General features: G+C 38.3%; 1 protein-coding gene and 1 long non-coding RNA gene across 3 annotated transcripts in view; one reads left to right on the top strand and one right to left on the bottom strand.

Annotated features, from left to right (window-relative positions):
• Positions 1-14779: 14779 nt before the first annotated feature.
• Positions 14780-16614, bottom strand: SMIM30 (small integral membrane protein 30). 2 transcript variants are annotated; one of them, XM_043872618.1, is made up of 3 exons: positions 16566-16614; positions 16133-16217; positions 14780-15668 (listed from the first exon to the last, which is right to left on the bottom strand). In XM_043872618.1, the coding sequence occupies exon 3, from the start codon at positions 15635-15637 to the stop codon at positions 15458-15460; it is 180 nt and encodes a 59-aa protein (XP_043728553.1). In that variant the 5' UTR covers positions 15638-15668; positions 16133-16217; positions 16566-16614; the 3' UTR covers positions 14780-15457. The 2 variants fall into 2 exon arrangements, with proteins under 2 accessions (XP_043728553.1, XP_043728554.1); XM_043872619.1 differs by having other exon boundaries at positions 16133-16214; positions 16566-16590.
• An 81-nt stretch (positions 16615-16695) lies between these two features.
• LOC122674360 overlaps positions 16696-20180 on the top strand; it is a 603804-nt gene continuing 600319 nt past the window's right edge. The window contains exon 1 of the long non-coding RNA XR_006334958.1: positions 16696-16765. This is a non-coding gene — a long non-coding RNA (uncharacterized LOC122674360). The remainder of the gene's footprint in view (positions 16766-20180) is intronic.

The following is a 20180-nucleotide window of genomic DNA, read 5'->3' as shown; positions in this document are numbered from 1 at the left end:
CCTTAATTCAGACATACCACATTGGCAGTGTGAAACCAGCTCTGAGCCATCAAGCCTAAAGCCTTTACTTATTGTTGTTGTTGATCAGTCTCTAAGTCATGTCCGACTCTGTGCGTCTCCATGATCTCTAGCCCACCAGGCTCCTCTGTCCAAGGGGTTTTTCCAGGCAAGAAAATTGGAGTGGGTTGCCATTTCTTTCTCCAGGGAATCTTCCTGGACCAGGGATCAAACCTGAGTTTCCTACATTGGCAGGTGGATTCTTTAACACTGAGCCACCTGGGAAGTCCCATCTTTACATATAGACACATATATTAATAGAATAAAAAGCTTGAAGTGAATTCCCATACTGAGAGTTAATCAGGTACATAAACGTTATGTTGATAATCTGACTTGAAAAGAAAAATCAGTTGCCAAGACTTGAAGCCCCATAAAGCCTCTGTGGCCCTACTGTGAGGTATGGCTCTGGGGTTCCCCTCTTGCCTGGTTTCTCTCAGCATCTAATCTTCGGACCTAAATACCAAGAACCCACTGTACTACATTCCATCTTCCACACCTTGAAGGCCATACAAGCTGGTTTCACTCTCCAAAGGGACACTTGCTATTTGTTTATTTGCTATTTCAAAGTTGCATGAAGCAGAAAGAAAAAGTCCCTAAAAGTTCAAATTGTCATGGAACATAGGAGCCTGGAAACTCTCTTTTCATAGATTCAGTCACTGTTTAAATACAGATGGGCTATGGAAATTGTATTATCACAATGTACTTACATTTGGGAAGAAGGCTAAAATCCTATGCACTTCAGAGTATGTGCTGTCTTAGAGATGTTTCCCTACTTCTTCATAGATGCTATGGACTCTTAGAGGCTTATTAAACTCTCCCCCTGTTGACTGTCAGCAAATCCAGAATAACTTCTATATTTTTACCTTAAATTTATTCAAACCTTTTAAATTACAAGAGCCAGAATTGATCTAAAGATGTACATTAATAAATAGAAGTTTAACTAGGAATTTTTAAGATTCTGTCTTAGTAATTGTATTACTGTATTTCACAGGACTTGAATTTTAGAGGTAAAAAGGGCCTTAAAAAGTTACAAAACAGTGGTTTTGGAACTTTTCTTCCTTGAGGTAATAGCACAGGTTTTTTCAGATAAGATCATACTTGGAATTTGCACATAAAACAGACAATGGAGCTGCTCAGAGTGAAGTGGGATTGGGGCTGGAATCATACTCTGTTGGTCTTTTACTGTTTGATTGGGCAGCTGCCAAGGCAGCTCTGTGGGCCTAGATGTCTAATTAGCACGGTGAGAAACACTGCTTTAGTCCATATAACCCCCTCATATTTGATTTTGTGAAAAATGGTCCAGGTGTGAGTACTAGAGTGATAGAGCAGTCAACAGAAAGAATTGTGATGAGAAGGAACCAAGGCAGGTCAGAACTATTGCCTGGATATGAGAGCAGAACAAGTTCAAACTTGGCTGGTAGTAGATTGATGGGTACACACACACAGAAACATACACAGACGCAGACACAGACACACACAGGGAGAGAGAGAAATCAGACAAAGCATCCAGTTTTGACAGGCAGAGAAGTTTAATTTTAGCAAAGGAGCATGAAGTAACAGCCAGCCATTCACATAACATCATTTATAAATGCTAGTCTGTCTTCAACTGGAGTGTGGAGTCAGGGTCAGCCATCTGGAGTTGTCTGCCCAAAATGAAGCCTTGGGGTCATCCTCTGAGGGAAGTAAAACGGAGAAAGGAATTTTCTAAGAAAGACAGAAGAGAAGGCCAAAGTCTGAGACTTCAAGAATAAATGAACATTAAGGTATGAAAAGAGCAAGAAAAAAATTTAAGACGATAGTAAATGAGTAGCAGAGAGGTATGAGGAAAACAGTCTAACTGTTATCAGTCCCTCCTTGAGGCTCCCTTGACAAAACCACCAGCCTCTCCCTAAAGCCACTGTAACAGCCTTGTAAATTGGATCAAGTATCTTTTTTTTTTTTTTTTTTTGCTTTCATAGCAAACAAAAACATAACTAAAATTTCTTTTCTCCATACAATTACTCATTATAGTAAAAGATTTTTAATAAGACAATTGGATTCTCTTAAATAGAATAGCTGCCTTTCTTCTCTCTTTTTCTTCCTTCCTCATTTCTTTTATTTTTGAATTCTGTCATTTGAGTACAATGAGATGTAGGCTCCCTTATCAGGCCCAAGGATAGGAGAGGAACTTAGAGTGCTTTCATTCACATAAAAAACCACCATAGCAACTATTTATGCCAATTTTAGTAAGAAAGATTAAACATATACACAAATTAGCAACCGCCAACATAATATAAAATCATGAAGTGCTCCTTCCTTGTTCTGATTTTATATTTTTATGCTAATGCTACTAATTTGAATTTTATTTTGATTCTACTTGAATTTTTTCCAGGTTACCAAATACAATAGATTATATTTCTTATTTCCTATGAAATCCTTTATTTTGTCATTTAAGCCAGTGGTTTCCCCAACCTTTTTGGCACCAGGGACTGGTTTCATGGAAGACAGTTTTTCCATGGACCAAGGAGAGGGGGGATGGTTTCAGGATGATTATATTTTCCTTTTACACATCAACAAAATGAGGCCCACCTTAACTTGTAAGTGACCTGCCCAGGGACGTCTAGTCTGTTTGCATTACAGTCAGAACTGGGGTCCTTATCTCCTTGATTCCTCACTTTGTGCTCTTTTCATTATATCACAGGGCCTTTCTTAGCCATAAACTTCTATCACTTAGCAATGACACCGAGGAAAGAAACACTTAACTGTGTGGTTTGCTGTTTATTATTTTAATAATGATCAAATTGGGCTTCTTAGGTGGTACAGTGGTAGAGAATCTGCCTGCCAATACATGAGATGAGGATTTGATCCCTGGGCTGGGAAGATCCTCTGGAGAAGGAAACGGCAACCCATTCCAGTATTCTTGCCTGGAAAATTCCATGGACAGAGGAGACTGGCAGGCTACTGTCTATGTGGTCACAAAGAGTTGTACACGACTGAGCACACACAGATAGTGATCAAATTAATAGGATTTCTTGATAGCTATCCTTACTATTGACCACTAACAATTAATAAATGTAGGGATCACTGGACAAGTAATGCTTAATTTCAACTATGAAAACAAAAAGAATAATCTTGAAAATGAATATTCAAGAACATATAATTATTTTTCTTTTCATTTCATGTGCTCCCAATTATAGACTGCTTATTATAAAAGTACACAATGACTCTGGGCCTCTTCTCTTAAGAGATTTGCTACCTTCTCTCCCTGGGTAGAAACCTTTCCTTCCACATTTAGATCTCAAACAATCTTTTATAAAGCTAGACCACGAGCATTTCTGGAACTATACAGTAACTACATACAGTAACCTCAACCATCCTTCTTTGTTTTTGGCCACACTGTGCACCATGCAGGATCTCTGTTCCCCAACCAGGGATTGAATCTGTGCCCCCTGCATTGGAAGCACAGAGTTCTAACCACTGGACCACAGGGAATTCTCCAGTCCCCCATTTTTGAAAATATGGCTTCTTTAGAGATTCAAGATAACAGATTTATTATAAATATATTTGTGTACACATTTCTGTCTATTGAATTATCTAAAAATTAATATTTAAAAATAAATTTCTACTTCACACCTGTGAGAATGATTATCATCAAAAAGACCACAAATAACAAATGCTGGTGTCGATGTGGAGAAATTGGTGTACCCACTATTGAGGACAGTATGGACATTCCTCAAACAATTAAAAATAGAATTACCATATGGTCCAGCAATTACACTCCTGAGTATATATCTGAAGGAAATGAAGACACTAATTTGAAGATACCTGCACCCCAATGTTAATAGCTGCATCATTTATAATTGTCAAGATATAGAAGCAGCTGAAATGTCCATCAACAGATGAATGGATAAAGATGTGGTATATATATACACACATACATACACATATAGTTTTTCCAGTAGTCATGTATAGATGTGAGAGTTGGACCATAAAGAAGGCTGAGCACTGAAGAATTGATACTTTTGAAATGTGATGTTAAAGAAGACTCTTGAGAGTCCCTTGTACAGCAAGGAGATCAAACCAGTCAGTCCTAGAGGAAATCAACCCTGAATGTTCATTGGAAGGATGGATGCTAAAGTTGAAGCTCCAACACTTTGGCTGCCTGATGTGAATAGCTGACTCACTGGAAAAGACCCTGATGCTGGGAAAGATTGAGGGCAGGAGGAGAAGGAGGCAGCAGAGGATGAGATGGTTAGATAGCATCACCAACTCAATGGACATGAATTTTAGCAAACTCTAGGAGATAGTAAAGGACAGAGAAGCCTGGTGTGTTACAGTCTATGGAGTCGCAAAGAATTGGACACAACTTAGTCACTGAACAACACGATGGAATACTGCTCAGTCATAAAAAATAATGAAAATTTGCTATTTGCAAAAACATGGATAGATCTGAAGGGTATTTTGCTTCCTGAAATAAGTCAGAGAAAAACAGATATTGTATGTTATCACTTAAACATAAAATCTAAAAACTAAAATGAATGAATGTAAGAAAACAGAAAAAGACAGATACAAAGAACAAACTAATGGCTACCAGTGGAGAGAGGGAAGGGCAGAGACAGTGGTAGGGGATTTTAAGAGGTACAAATTACTATATATGAAATAAATAAGGTACAAGGATATACAGCTAATATTTTATAACTTCAAATGGAGTATAATATATAAAAATGTTGAATCACTACTGTATTATATACCTGAAATTCAGTTCAGTTGTTCAGTCGTGTCCAACTCTTTGCAAACCCATGAACCATAGCATGCCAGGCCTCTCTGTCCATCAGCAACTCCCGGAGTCCACCCAAACCCATGTCCATTGAGTCGGTGATGCCATCCAACCATCTCATCCTGTCATCCCCTTCTCCTCCTGCCCTCAATCTTTCCCAGCATCAGGGTCTTTTCAAATGAGTCAGCTCTTCACATCAAATGGCCAAAGCATTGGAGTTTCAGCTTCAACATCAGTCCTTCCGATGAACACCCGGGACTGATCTCCTTCAGGATGGACTGGTTGGATCTCCTTGCAGTCCAACGGACTCTCAAGAGTCTTCTCCAATACCACAGTTCAAAAGCATCAATTCTTCAGTGCTCAGCTTTCTTTATGGTCCAACTCTCACATCCATACATGACTACTAGAAAAACCATAGACTTGACTAGATGGACCTTTGTTGACAAAGTAATGTCTCTGCTTTTTAATATGCTGTCTAGGTTGGTCATAACTTTCCTTTCAAGGAGTAAGTGTCTTTTAATTTCCTGGCTGCAATCACCATCTGCAGTGATTCTGGAGCCCAGAAAAATAAAGTCAGCCACTGTTTCCACTATTCCCCCATCTATTTGCCATGAAGTGATGGGACCAGATGCCATGATCTTAGTTTTCTGAATGTTAAGCTTTAAGCCAACTTTTTCACTCTCCTCTTTCACTTTCATCAAGAGGCTCTTTAGTTCTTCCTCTCTGCCATAAGGGTGGTGTCATCTGCCTATCTAAGGTTATTGATATTTCTCCTGGCAATCTTGATTCCAGCTTGTGCTTCCTCTGGTCCAGAGTTTCTCATGATGTACTCTGCATAGAAGTTAAATAAGCAGGGTGACAATATACAGCCTTGACGTTCTCCTTTTCCTATTTGGAACCAGTCTGTTGTTTCATGTCCTGTTCTAACTGTTGCTTCCTGACCTGTATGCCTGAAACTAATATACTATTGTAAATCAACTATGTGTGTGTGTGAAAGTCGCTCAGTTGTGTCTGACTCTTTGTGTCCACATGGACTATAGCCTGCCTGCTCCTTTGTCCAAGCTCCTCTGTCCATGGAATTCTCCAGGCCAGAATACTGGAGTGGGTAGCTGTTCCCTCCTCCAGGGGATCTTCCCAACTCAGGAATCAAACCCAGGTCATACCACATTGCTGGTGGATTCTTTACCGGCTGAGCCACCAGGGAGGTTAATTCCAGGCTGATTCAAAGGATGTGAGTATCTATTTGGCAACTGGCAAGAACTGCCTTTTTTCTTATCACAGTACAGTGTCATCAAAAAATGGCAAGATGTTGGATAGTACTGACGTGCCCAGCATTATTTAAACATTTGTTTCTGAATAAATGATGGCAAATGTATGTGATGAAATATTATTTGGTTGTTAAAATATCCATTAAGCACTTAAATGTTAAACAAATGCTGGAAAACCAAATGGTAGATATCCTCTATCACAGTTTTGTTAAGCTCGTGAAAAGTGGCATGGAAAAGTGAGAATGGTTTTACCAAGGACAGCTGGTATGGATCATTTTGTTATTATACCATATTGTTATTGCACGCTGTTTCATAATTTTTTTTTAGTTAAAAAAGTAATACATTACAAAGTGTAACAACTAGTTAACTTGGTTTATAAGTTATAGGAAAAAATCATTTGTTACTTTGAAGTCACTTGTCATTCATTATATCAAATTGTGTAACTTTACTTCTCCAAATAACTTACCTCTCCAAGCATTAGTGTCTTCATCTATAAAATATGAGAGTACAGAGCTCCCAGACAATTAAAAAGTTAGCTCCCCAAGTGGTTGTTGTTTCTATTTATGGAATGGCAACCCACTCTAGTATTCTTGCCTGGATAATCCCACGGACAGAGGAGACTGGCAGGCTATAGCCCATGGGGTTACAAAAAGTCAGACACGACTAAGCAACTGAGCACTCATGACCTCATCCATGGTGCTTAGCTGTGAATGATATTGTTGATATTTTTTAAAATGACTTTCATTGCTTCTTTGTACCTTTAGTGATACCAGATCAATGAATTGATTTACTATTCAGAAGTGGAAAGTCATAGGGCTCAAGTCAAAGTTCCAACACAACAGCAAGGTGAAATCATAGAGTAGCTACCTGATCCACTTGCCATGACTAAGGGTGAAAAGTAGAACCCTATTTGGGACTCTATTTGAGAGTTATCTTTGGAAACATAGAAAGATTTTGGGCTACAGGTATTTTTTCTCTTTTTAAATTTTTGTCAATAAAGGCTTCTCATCCAAATGAAAATGAAATGTAGGCTTTGATATCAACTATGGTAGCCTAACCTAAGAACTCGTGTGTTGACAACTGTCTTGTGATTACTTCACAGTGGATGTTTTTCAATGGATGACATTTAGAGTAAACATGAACTGCTTTCAGACAGATAGAGTTCACACATTTGTGTATAAAAACTCCCAACCTGAAATATTATTAAAAAGCAATAATATTAGTTTCAATATCATACCTTTGTTAGCATATAGACTTGTTTATTCAGTGCTACCATTTAATTTGTTCTTCAGGATTACTTAGGAAATAAATTCAATGCACAAATAATAAGTACTTACGGAAACTTCTAACAGCATAGACAAGATATGTTAGTACTTACAATGATAAAAGACACAATCTTGATTTCAAGAAATTTAAGATAAAGGTGACAAGGGCAGGGATGGATGTGAATGGGAGAGGTTGGTGGGGCTGGTGGTACAAAAGGGACAATAAGAATCTAAATAATCATAAAACAAGACTACAACAAATGCAGTAGTACAGGTATGAGCACTGACCTATGGACTCTGGAAGACAGATATTATTAACTCCTTCTGGAAAGGCTTCAATGAAGAAGAGGACACTTATAAAGCAAATGAAATGTAAGCACAGAGGCATGGAAAGGCATTTGACTATGGTAATTCCGGCAGTATGAATAAAGGAATTGAGAAGTAAACAGGGGAGATCATCTTGTGTTTCAAAATAGTGGATTCTTTCTAAACTAAATTAGACATGTCATTAAACATGTACACACATGCAAGATTTTATAAATAATGTTTCCAGCCATTCAGATCAACTAGCTATACTACATATTAAAACTTATTAAAATTATGTCCTGTAATTATAATTTAGATGCTCAAGAAAATGTTAAGACCTTGCAATGACTCTCAGGGCCGTCCTGGGCAAAATCTGAAAGGGTGGTAGCACTGTACTGAGGATGACGGCACACACAAGCCAAGTGAGAGGATGCCATGATCCACTGTGTATCCTTGGCTGGGACATCCCTTTAATATATTAGCTTTGTATCATAAATTCATTGAATAAGTGAGCAGCAATTTCTATTTGACAGGCATTGTACTTGAAAACAGGAATACAACAGTATATTAATGATATAGTCCCTGTCTTCATAGAACTTAGAATTCTGAGATGGGGTTGAGGTGGGTTGAGATAAGTAGAGATTCAAATACAGAGTGCCTGATGGAGATGTAAAGAATGCTGTGTGAGCATATAGTGGGCTGCATAGTTTGGAGAGGATGGGTCAGGGAAGACATCCTAAAGAAGTACTGCTTAAGTCTAAGATGTTAGGAATAAAGCAGGTGAACTGGGAAAACTAGGCCAGGCAGAGGAAGGAATATGCAGACAAAGGGAATAGTGGTAAGGGGTGGAGAGAGAGAGAGAGAGAGAGAGAAAAGGAACATACATGGTGCTTTCTGGGAAGGGAAGTTTTAATGTGGCTGAAAGCTAGAATGTAAAATAAACTGAGGGTCATGGTCCGAGAGGAGACTGGAAAAATAGGGGAGGAAATAGGGTTAATAGTGCTGACGTTTGTTAAGTAAGTGTAAGCGTTAGTTGCTCAGTTGTGCCCGACTCTTTGTGACCCATGGACTGCAGCCCATCAGGCTCCTCTGTCCATGAGATTTTCCAGGCAAGGATACTGGAGTGGGTTGCCATTTTCTTCTCCAGGGGATCTTCCCAACCCAGGGATCGAACCCCGGTCTCCTGCACTGCAGGCAGATTCTTTACTGACTGAGCTACGAGGGAAGCCAAGATTTGTTAAGGATTTCATAAAACTAAGAAATCTGCTAATGAGCCTTGAGCTGGTATGTAACAGGATCAGGTCTGTGTTTTAAGAAGTTTACCATGGTTGTTGTGTTTAGAAGATCGCAGAGGGTTAAAATGGGAGGTCAGAAGACAAGATCTCATCCACATCATGAAGGTGGTCTGAACTTGGGTAGGAGCCTTGAGGATGGAGAGAAGTGGGTGATCCTAGGCAGAGTTTGGAGGTGGGCTCCGTAAGACTTAACAGACGGACTGGATGTGGGGTGTGAGGGAGAGGAAGGGGCCACACACCCTCTTGGATGTCTGTCGTGGCCACTGGGAAGATGGTGTCTAATAGCTGAGTCTCCCCAGCAGTGCCATAGGGACTGAAAACATGAAATTTCAAGGTTGCTTGCTCCTGGATCCTGCCTAGTTGACTTCAGTTAGTGTGTGTGCTCTTTGCTGTGAGTGGGAGTGGCAGGGCTACCGTCTGTTTTTACTCTTCCTTCTTGAGACAATCCCTAATCATACTCGTTCAGTACAGAAAATGAACTGCCCCCGCTTCACTAAATTGAAATCCAAAAATGTACCAAATGACTAGACTAGTTTTTCACTGAGGAATCTGAAGAGGAACTCCTCCTCATGCAGCCATATGAAAATGGGTAATTAGAGTATTTTTAACTCATTAGACCTTGTTGTTTTTGAAATTAGGAAAACTCTTTATATGGAGCAACACATTTCTATCATTAGGAAGCCTTTTAGAGATTACTGATGGCTAATTTTAAGATGAAAAAATTGTGGAGATTAAGTTATTGGCTCAAGGTCAATTGCCTGGTAGTTGATTAATTTCTTTCTACATTGTACTGATGATGTCTTAAAAAAATGTTGATTAAACAACTGAAAGTGGGCACATGTCATCACAGGACCCATAAAATTGTTTTATGTAGGTATCACAATGCCCTGGTAACTTCTGTGACAAAAAATTAAAAGAGTTGTTCTGACAAATCATCTGAAATGGAATGTTATAGTTTCTGGTCTTGGCCATCATGTTGGCTTCTAAATTCTTTTGTTAAGTGATCTACATACATTTATCCAGAGCATAATTATCTTAATTAACATTGAGAAATATGGTATTTATAATCCCAATGTTTAACAAAGTACTTCATGATTAGCCCTTTAAAAATAAACTCTCTTATATATAAAATTTCATAATTTTATTTCACATTATCAAGTGCCAGTATTTCCAAAACTTCCCCCCCCTTATACAGTAGATTCAGTGCAAATATGTGTGAAAAGGGTATTGTAGCTTTCATACTACTAATCGCATTTTAGCATTTTATACCAGTCATATTTTTCTGGTCTGCCTTTTATTTTTAGATGTTAAATGTATATTAATCACAGAAGCAATTCAGACAAATGACATTACTAAAAATTAGGAAAAATAAAATCTTATATGTGCTATTCTGCACACATGCTTATTGATTTGGGCATATTCTCACCTAGGAATAAAAATCCTCTTTGGGGTTAAGTTAAAATAAGAGCTTCCTCCACACTCCCCAAGAAGAAAACAAGCATTAAACACACTTTATGGTGCTTATATGACTTCTAATGTGATATGTTAAGAATATTTTTCTTGATGGAATATGGACTGGATCTTTTATTTTCCTGTTTCTTAATGGAATATGGACTAGATTTTCTATTTTCCTGAAAGACAGAGGCAAATTCCTTGCATCTCCTTAAATGATCTGGGCAGTTGCTAAGCTTTCATCATGTCACTTAGAAAAGACCCATGGTTGAGCACATTAGGAATTACTAAAACGGATTCAATTTTTTTTTTCCTTTTTCTTTTTCTCAAGAGACTCAGGTACAGAGAAGACAGTCTGAGAAAACTTTAGAGAAGCCAAATTTTCTTTTCTTTATAGATGTCTTTGAGTTTTAGCAATTTGTAAGCTTATAGTGATGAGGGAGAAACTATAATAAAGAAAACAGACTTAAAGTAAATGTCAAAATTAAAATATAAATGAACTGTTTAATAAGGGATTTGTTTCTAATAACTTCCCAAAGACACCCTCTTTATATATAAGCACAAAATTGAGGTTAGTAGTTTTTTTTCCCACTTGTGTCTAGAAATTGTCTCCAAATATCAATTATAACAACATCTAGCATGCCAGGTCTTTAATAGTCCTTATTTCATGTATTCCTCACCTATCTATGAGGGAAGTAGTATTTTTCCCCATTTAACAGATAGGGAGGCAGAAATTTAAAAGAAATTGACTTGTCCAAGATCACATTTTAAGTGATGGAATCTGGCTATCTATTGAGATCTACTGGATTCCAGAGCTTGGGCTCTTAATCCCTATTGTGATACCACCAAAGAGGCTGATATGTGTCTCTGGGGAGAGATTGGTTTGGAGATTCTCTCCTATTCAGAGTATTCTCCCTTCATCATGTGCCACAGGCTAATATATCTACACCACTTTTGTTACACTCAAAAGTTGGACATGGCATTTGACAAACTTCTGCAGAGCTTAGAAAGCCTAAGAGGGTGAAGGTGCATGTGACATGTAGCTACTGAGATTTCCTAGGCTTGGCTGGTTCCTTCACAGTTGGTACATTTGGTATAGTTTTTCAAAAAGTTTCCATTTGCACTGGCAATGCTGAGTCAAAGCACGGATACAGATCATTTTGTAAACTTCATCTGTACTCCTGCATTCTTGACTGAGCTTATCGGGTAAAAGTAATATTCGATGGGTGAAAAGGGGAGGGTAAATGTGAGCGATCACAGGACCAAGGTCTCTGAGTGAAAATTCCTTGAACTGATGGTTTACCTGGTACTTTAATCCCCCCACTCTTTAAATATGCACTCAGGAGACTTGGACTTCCAGGAAGATGCAGTAGGCCTCTTTTTTTCCCCCCTATTTCTACTGCTAAATATAGCTAAAAATCTCAGATACTATTTATAAAATGCATATAAAATTCAGAAGAAAGAAGGCAGACTACCTAGTGACCCCAGGAACAGAAAATACGGTATGAATTCTCTAGATTTTCTTCTTGTCTCATAGATCTCTGAGTAGGACTGGAAAAGCTGGTGACCCAGAAATGTAATGTGCTTAGACATGGCCATGGGCCAGTGGAGACCATGTGGGGAGTCTGAACTTCTACTCCCTTCGAATAGCCTCAAGGTACCCTACCTGCAGGGTCAGCGGAGGGCAAGCAAGGAACAGTAAAGAGGTTCCCCTAGGACTTTTAACTCTGTCTAGCAGTTATAAAGCAGAGTCCTAGAAGGAAATAAGTATATATGGCTGAAAGAGCATTTGAAAAAATAATGGCTAAAAATCACCTACATTTGGGGAAAAGACATAAACCTATAGGTTCAAGTTGAGTGAATCTCAGACAGGATAAACCCAAAGATATTTACGCCAAGACATACACATCACCTTTTAAAAACTAAGAAAGGAGAAAAAGACATCTTGAAAGCACCAGAGAGAAATGATACAGGAGAGGCACTGATTTTTGGCATTGGATGAATGGGTCGGCAACCAGCGTTTCTTGCTGATTTTAGCTATTAGTCTTCTTTTTAACTTGAGCTAATATATACAGAGCATTTACTAGATGTCTACAAATTATGCTGGGCACCCAGGGGACATTTGCTTATCCCATTCTTCCTATAATTGCTCCACAGCAGGTATTACCCTCAGAGCAAGTGAAAGAATCTCAGAATTATAAGGAAACTAAAATGAAAAAAAAAGGAAATAGCAAATTTTGTAATTTGGGATTTCTAGATGGACTTCAGCTCTGTGAACTCCCTGAAATTAATCAAAAGATGCCAGCATGTATGTGCATTTTTCTAGGGAAACGACCATGGCTTTCATCAGATTCTCAAGACAGCTGGTGGCTCACAAAACCTTTAGAGTGACCATAAGAGTTTCTGCTCTCTTCAGGCAAAATGATATACTCCAACCTAGATAGAAAAGAACTAGAGAAGGTATTCCTCATCATATACATCAAAATTACTGAAAGTCGCCTCACAATTCTCTATTGTTAAGGAGAAAATAGAAAAATGGCAGTTTCTAATTCCTTTTAGGCACTTGTAGAAATACAGGCTCATTAAAGAATGTTTGCCTGTAATCTTATTTTGAACATTTAAAAAAATACTATCTGTTGGTGACTAAATAACCAATGCACTGTGATTTAAAATGTATTTTAAGGCTTTCCAGGTGGCTCAGTGATAAAGAATACACTTGCCAATGCAGGAGACATGGATTCGATTCCTGGGTTGGGAAGATCCCCTTGGAAGAGAAAATGACAACCCACTCTAGTATTCTTGTCTGGAGAATCCCATGGACAGAGGAGCCTGGAGGGCAACAGTGCATGGGGTCACAGAGTAGGGCATGACTGACCGTCTCTGTCCAATGCTAAGTCATGTCTGATTCTTTGCCACCCCAGGGACTGTAGCCCCCGAGGCTCCTCTGTTCATGGGATTTCCCGGGCAAGAATACTGGAGTGGGTTGTCATTTCTTTCTCCAGGGGATCTTCCTGACCCAGGGATCAAACCTGCATCTCCTGCACTAGCAGACTGATTCTTTGCCGCTGAGCCACCAGGGAAGCCCAGCCTGGCAGGCTACAGTCCATGGGGTCACAGATTCAGATATGACTGAGCACGCACACAAGCAAGCATTAGGTTTCCCCTACCTTTAAAACCATTTTATGAACTGTCATGTGCCACCTGAGCTTCCAGTAAAGACAAAAACAGGCTTTCCTGTGCTTTAGGTAGGATTTCTTCCAATGACAATGGAAAAGTTCAGACACACAAGGATGCAGCAACAGCCTCTTTACCTCAGTACCAGTAGGCTGGTATATAAGAGATAGGACAAACTGTCCCACAATCTGCATTTCTTTTTCCATCTTCAAAAAAAAAAGATATGCAAAACAGTTGTTATAAATCAACTGAACTCCAATAAAAATTTAAAAAATTTTCTATTACTCAATGTATAACAACCAATTTATCAGAATAAAAGACTGTTTTCTTTGGTGGGAAAACAAACAAACAAAAACAGCTATGACAAAAACAGATACATGTGGTTTCTGTCTTTAGTGTGTGGCTGTCCCTCATTCTTTGTACCCCCCACCAAATCTTTCCTGCAAGTCAGGTCAGCTCATATCTGGAGAAATGCATACAAAGGAATTTAGATTGCTATTGCCTGTTTTCTGATCAAAATTAAGGGTCCCAATGTTACCTGGAGAGCTAGAGAATGGATAATGCATTAGTTTAGGAAAAAAATGTGACTACCTGCTTTCATTAAGACCCCATAGCAGTTTGATTTACTCATACAATTCTGTGTTGGCTGTATCTACACAGTCAAAGGAATCACTGTGGACCCTTGTTAAACAAAGAATTCCATACCCCAACCTACAATGCAACCAGGAGAGGAACCTAGGAACCTAATAGTTTTTATCAACTTATTTGATCCTTGCATTCAAACAAGTTAGAACAATCTTCTTAAACTTGAATGTGTATAAAGTTATCCTGGGTTCTTGAAACAAAAGCAGATTCTGATCCAATTGTTTGGGGGTGGAGGGGGCTGTGCCTGAGACTGCAGCTTTAACAAGTCCTTAGGTGACACTGCTGCTGTGAGGACACTTTAAGTAGGAAGGATGGGGAGAGTATGCCTCATGTGGTTTGTGTGTAAATCAGTACATGCCATAACATTTGCCTTCTGCATCTGTGGATTCTCTACCAGGGGCCTCATCTCTACCTTGATGCTGCCCATTTCTCATTTTTCACTGATTATATCTCTAAAAGCTGGAGTCACAGTTAACATAAGGCATCTACTTGCCTCCACTTAGTTTATAAAAAGTTCAGAGATAAAAACAGTCTGAAATAAACAGAAATGAACACCACAAATTAACTTACATAATAGGTTTATACTTAACATAGTACTTCTCACCATGGAGATGTAACTCAGTTAATATAAACATTTTTTTGTTTTTGTTAAACAATAAATCTCTTCTCCATTTCAATGTCAATATAAAGTTTTCTTCTTTTTTTTTTTTACATTAAATCTTCTCTCCATTTCAATGTTAGATACATTGAACACATTTTCTGAACTTTTTCGCAAACAGAGATAAGTTTTAATTTCTGACCAACTGTATTTAACGTCTAGGTACAGTACTAACTTGGGAGATAACAAAATAAAAATCCAATAAAAATACAGAGAAAAAATTCCTCAATGATGCAGGAGGCAGTGATTATAACTGAACAGTGGCAATTTCCTAGGATTCTGGGCAAGAGTTTCCTTCTTTCTACTGAGAATTCTGAAACTATGAAATATTACTTATGCAAATTTCAGCAAATGCAAATTACAGATGGCATTTTCCAGTGCATTATCTGTTGTGACAAAAACATGTTGTTTTCCCTTTAACACAGTATATCAATTTGTTCCTTTTTATAGGAAAATAACCAATAATATGAAACTTCTCTATTAACTGTTTCTGGGGAACTTTCAGACACCAAAGGTCAGTTCTGAAACTCAATAGCACAAAGGTTTTCAGGGGAAGGTTTGATTCAGGAGGCCCTTCAAAGTCACATTTGTCCATTTCTTTTTCGTGCATACACCCCCAGACAAGCACAAATGCCTGTAATGCTGAGAATCACACCTAACAAGAGAGCAATTGCATCTCCGGCTTCTACTGCTTCAACAACAGGCAGCACCAAAAGCAATGAAAACAGGACTAGGAACAACTGTGTTGAAACTGAGATCATGATGTGGCTGGTTCTTGAAGGATGAAGATTTCTATAAATTAAAACATGGAAAAAAGGAATCATTAAAAATTCCAACCTTTTCAAATGACAATATGAATACATGATAAGTAACAGTTCATGCAACCTTTTCAATTAGGGACAATTTATAAATTATATTCAGACTCAACTCATTTTATGGTGAAAGAACCTTTAGGAAGTAAACGGTAATTAAAGATGGTCATTTGAGGCTAATCTCCCTTTCTCATGATAATTTCCTGACTCCAGCGATTTTTCCACACTGTATAACATCAACACTGTGGGTATCAACAAAACAGAAATTGAACAGTAGCACGTAAGAGAAATAGGTGATGATGCACAAGACACTAACTTGGAAACTGCCCTAGTAAGTGAAAATTACATTTTCTTAGGATCTCTCCCATCCAGGAAATGCAGACAAATCTAGCAAAGTCAAACAACATATAGCTGTGAAGTCGTGGGGAAATAGTTAAGACTTACCAAAGAAGGCGGTACTTAATTCTATCTGACTCCCTTCCAGCAGCTCCGGATGCTGAGGCTAAGAGATTCCACGTGACAGCACCTACTATCAGAGGGGCGTAGCAGAGTTTAAAAATTACACATTATTATTATTTTAAAGAGGCATCTAGAGTCAGTGAAGAGCGGGGAGGTTGTACGGAAGGGAGAAGAATGGGTAATAACTAAAGACAAACAGTTTGTTCAAACGGGAACTAGATTTAAAAGTTGGTTAGTTCGCCTATAAAGAAAAGGCTAAAAAAAAAAAAAAGTCAACCGAAAACCAAGTTCGTCCCAGGACTTGAAAGTAAGACTTTAAAAACAATCCCTGCTTTGGCCCGGCAAGGTGCAAATTTGCCCCGTTTGACAAATATACTGGGCAAGCTAAGGAGCCTTCGGAGACAAGCTCGTACATTACCTTCAAGGAAGCAGCCATTACAGAAATGGTGAGCAGGGCGGAGCTCTCCAAACTACATTTCCCACAATCCCCGGTGCCCACAACTCCCAGGATTCTCCGGCGCGCTTCCATGTAACTGGCTGCGGAATGACGGTCCCGCTGTACCAGTGGCGAGGAGGAGCGAGCTCCCGGGTTTCCTCACGTGGCCAAGCCTGTTACTGGTAAAGTCGTGTAGTGTATTTGTACGGAAGCTCACTGAAAAAAAAAAAAGGTCAATAAATGACAGCAAGTGTTTTTTATTTTTTAATGCTGTTCAAGGTTTCAAGACACACAAGAATTTTTGTCCTCTGACTGAAATGCATGCACCTCAGTCTGCATTGAGATGGAACAAAGCCATCTCTTTCAGATACATTTAAACTAGCGTCTTCTAACATTTTTGACGGAGGGAATCCTTTGACACCATCTTTTAAATGTCTTATTACATTTGTTAATTCTTTTTAAGCAGTGGGGGAAAGTATGATTAATAAGACGTTTTGGAAAGCGTTTAATACGTTTGTAGGGAAAAACAGGGAGTTTAAGGAAAAACAAGTTAAACATTCTTAAGATCTCGGATTCAGGTTCTAGAGTTCTGAGTTTCCCCATTCAAGGAGTGCAGTGTATGGGTATGGTACACTTTAGAGACTTATCACTCATGTGTTTGTGATACCCACCCTAAATATCCCCAAATAGGGAAAGTTGTAAATTATTACTTTTAAGTCATAAGGATAAATTATTTGCATATAAATTATTTGCATAAGAAAGCCTTCCTGAAAGGCTTTCTTGCAATCCAAGCTTTGAAATCCTTACTGAACCTTTCTAGTCACCCAGTCTTCTGAACTCTCATTTACTGACTAGAAAATTTATTTGGCACCCAAGAAATTATCAGTTATTTAATGATGTGGCTTAGTCCCTCTGATTCAGTCTCTCAGACACAGAAGGTATATTTCAGTTCAGTGCCTCTAATTGGCATGTGATTTTTTTTTTTTACTATTGGTCATCTTTTTTCTTACACTTTACTAATTTCTGGACTGACAGCAAAGCTTTATATTGCTAGCTTCTAACACACACACAGCAGGTGCTCAGAAATGTTGTTTGATAACAATTATTTGAATAAATAAATGTGCCATCTGGATTCCACGAGAGACAAAGCAGTGTCAAATAAACCAAAGCAAGGTGTGTTGCGAATTGGAAGTCTGTTGATAATTACACAATAAAGTCAGCATTGCTTCTCTAAACTTGATTATTTTTTAAAAAAACTTGGGTATTTTAACAAATTCTGTCTTTGACTTACTTGCCTTGAGCCCCTTCTAGTTTTGTACTTTTCTGAAGTGAAGTGAAGTGAAGTTGCTCAGTCGTGTCCGACTCTTTGCGACCCCGTGGACTGTAGCCTATCAGGCTGCTCTGTCCATGAGATTCTCCAGGCAAGAATACTGGAGTGAGTTGCCATATATTAGAAATAGGATCTATTTTAAAATATTCTCTTACATTCTAGTGTGAACAATTTGGGGATTTAATTTTTCTGTATATGTTTATTCAGTTAGCTGAAGTCAGCAGAGACCACAACAAATTTAGTATTATTGCAGACTTGTTTCTAGGTGTGTCAGCATTGAAAATAATGGACTAATTTTAACTTTGAAGAGTCTATAGGTGGTAAAATGCTTTTTCTTTAAATTATGTTAAGAGATCACTTGGCCTATCTGAAAAAGAGTGGCAGAAGTTTGTGCAGGGATGTTTTGGACCTGTGTAATTTCAAAATAAAATTGGTTAACTTTTTAAACCAGCATCTCCCGTAATGAGGCAATTTAACAAAGGTGTTGCTATATATGCTTTTGTCTCATCACAGCCCTAATTTCCAAGTAGAATGGTATCCTAGTTCTCAGTTTTCTTTTCTTACTCCCCTAACTAGTGGTTTAAAAATAAATCAGATCATTTATTTCTTGCTTAAAGTTCTCAAGTTCCATCACAATAAGCTTAAGTCCACACTCCTTATTAAGACTCACAATATGCCCTACACATTTTGGCCTCTGCCTGCCTTTCTAACATCAGCCTACCAGTCACTCATTCATTCATGCTCATTCCAGTCGAATCACACTCATCTTTTTGCTATTTCTTAAACATGCCAATTTTGTGGTTTTATTGATTCAAATTTTTATTGAATCAAATTTTTTTGATTAATGTTTAGCCACTTTTATACTGTTCACAGTAGAAACTACCTTATAAGTAAGAAGTCTGCTTTTGGGCTAAACTGTGAAGGTATTTAGACAGAGATTATTTTGAGTCTTCACTCAAAATTTAGGTCTTACATATTTTCTCTATCATATTAATAGCAAAACTTTATGTCTACATACATATAAGACACAGGATGGTAAAATGCTTTTTCTAAAGCATTTCTAAAACAGAAGCATACTTTGTTAGGAACCTGTCTATAATGGTCCCTATTTATTCCTCTGTCCACTTGGTGCACAATTGGTAAGTCCACCTGGATGGTGTATTTTTCTCTTAGCAATACTGGAATGGTTTCTTTTAAGTACTTTTTATTGCTGGACGAGCAGTATTGGCATTTTTGGTGAGTTAGTGCTTTGTTGTGCTGACATTATGTTGCAGGATGTTTAGCATCTTTAGCCTGTGCCTGCTCAATGCAACTAGAATTGCCCAATCATGAAGAGAATCAACTGCCCTCACTATTGCCAGACAGTCTTTGATGAGATACTGTTCCTAGTTGAGAACTACTCAAGTTTTCATCAAGAAAATAAAAGGAATAGTTGAAAACAGAATGAAACAGTTTACACATACACACATACACCCCGCCCACCCAACACTACAGTGCTCTAATGTTTTAGATCCTTTCTCCCTTGGTTTTGCTGATTTTATTCTTATTTATTGTTTTCCTTTGGGTCCTACCAGCATCTCTTCCAGATAGATTTCCTTGATCACTGTCTTATAAAAACACTGATAAACAAATTGAGGTGAGATTTCTGCTTCTGTTTCTGTCACTTAGTCTTTAAGCTGTGGAGAGGTGCTGTGATGTAGTATATGGAATATTAGCTTTTCCTCTGGCTGATTTCATGGATTTGAGTAGTTACTTAATCTCTCTGAAACTTACTTTACTTTAATAAAATATGAGAATTAGTGACCAAAAGGATACCGGAGCTCAGTACGTACCAATTCTCTCTTATTTGTATTTCTGTTCACCAAGTTGCTGGTTGAGAGGGCCTCTGGGATTAGGCCACTTGATTAGAATTCTGGCTCTACTGCTTGTTAAATGTATGACAACAGACAGTAAGCATTTGTAAAACTCAGCTTGTCCTTCTGTAATATGGGATACAGTAGTACCTACTTCATATGTATATTATGAGGGTTTAGTTCAGTTCAATCGCTCAATCGTGTCCAACTCTTTTTGACCCCATGAACTGCAGCACGCCTGGCCTCTCTGTCCATCAGCAACTCCCAGAGTCCACCCAAACCCATGTCCATCGAGTCGGTGATGCCATCCAACCATCTCATCCTCTGTTATCCCCTTCTGCTCCTGCCCTCAATCTTTCCCAGCATCAGGGTCTTTTCCAATGAATCAGCTCTTCGCAGCAGGTGGCCAAAATA

This window comes from Cervus elaphus, chromosome 18, assembly GCF_910594005.1.
Source record: "Cervus elaphus chromosome 18, mCerEla1.1, whole genome shotgun sequence".
Lineage (NCBI taxonomy): Eukaryota > Metazoa > Chordata > Mammalia > Artiodactyla > Cervidae > Cervus > Cervus elaphus.
This window is presented reverse-complemented; position numbering and strand designations above follow the sequence as displayed.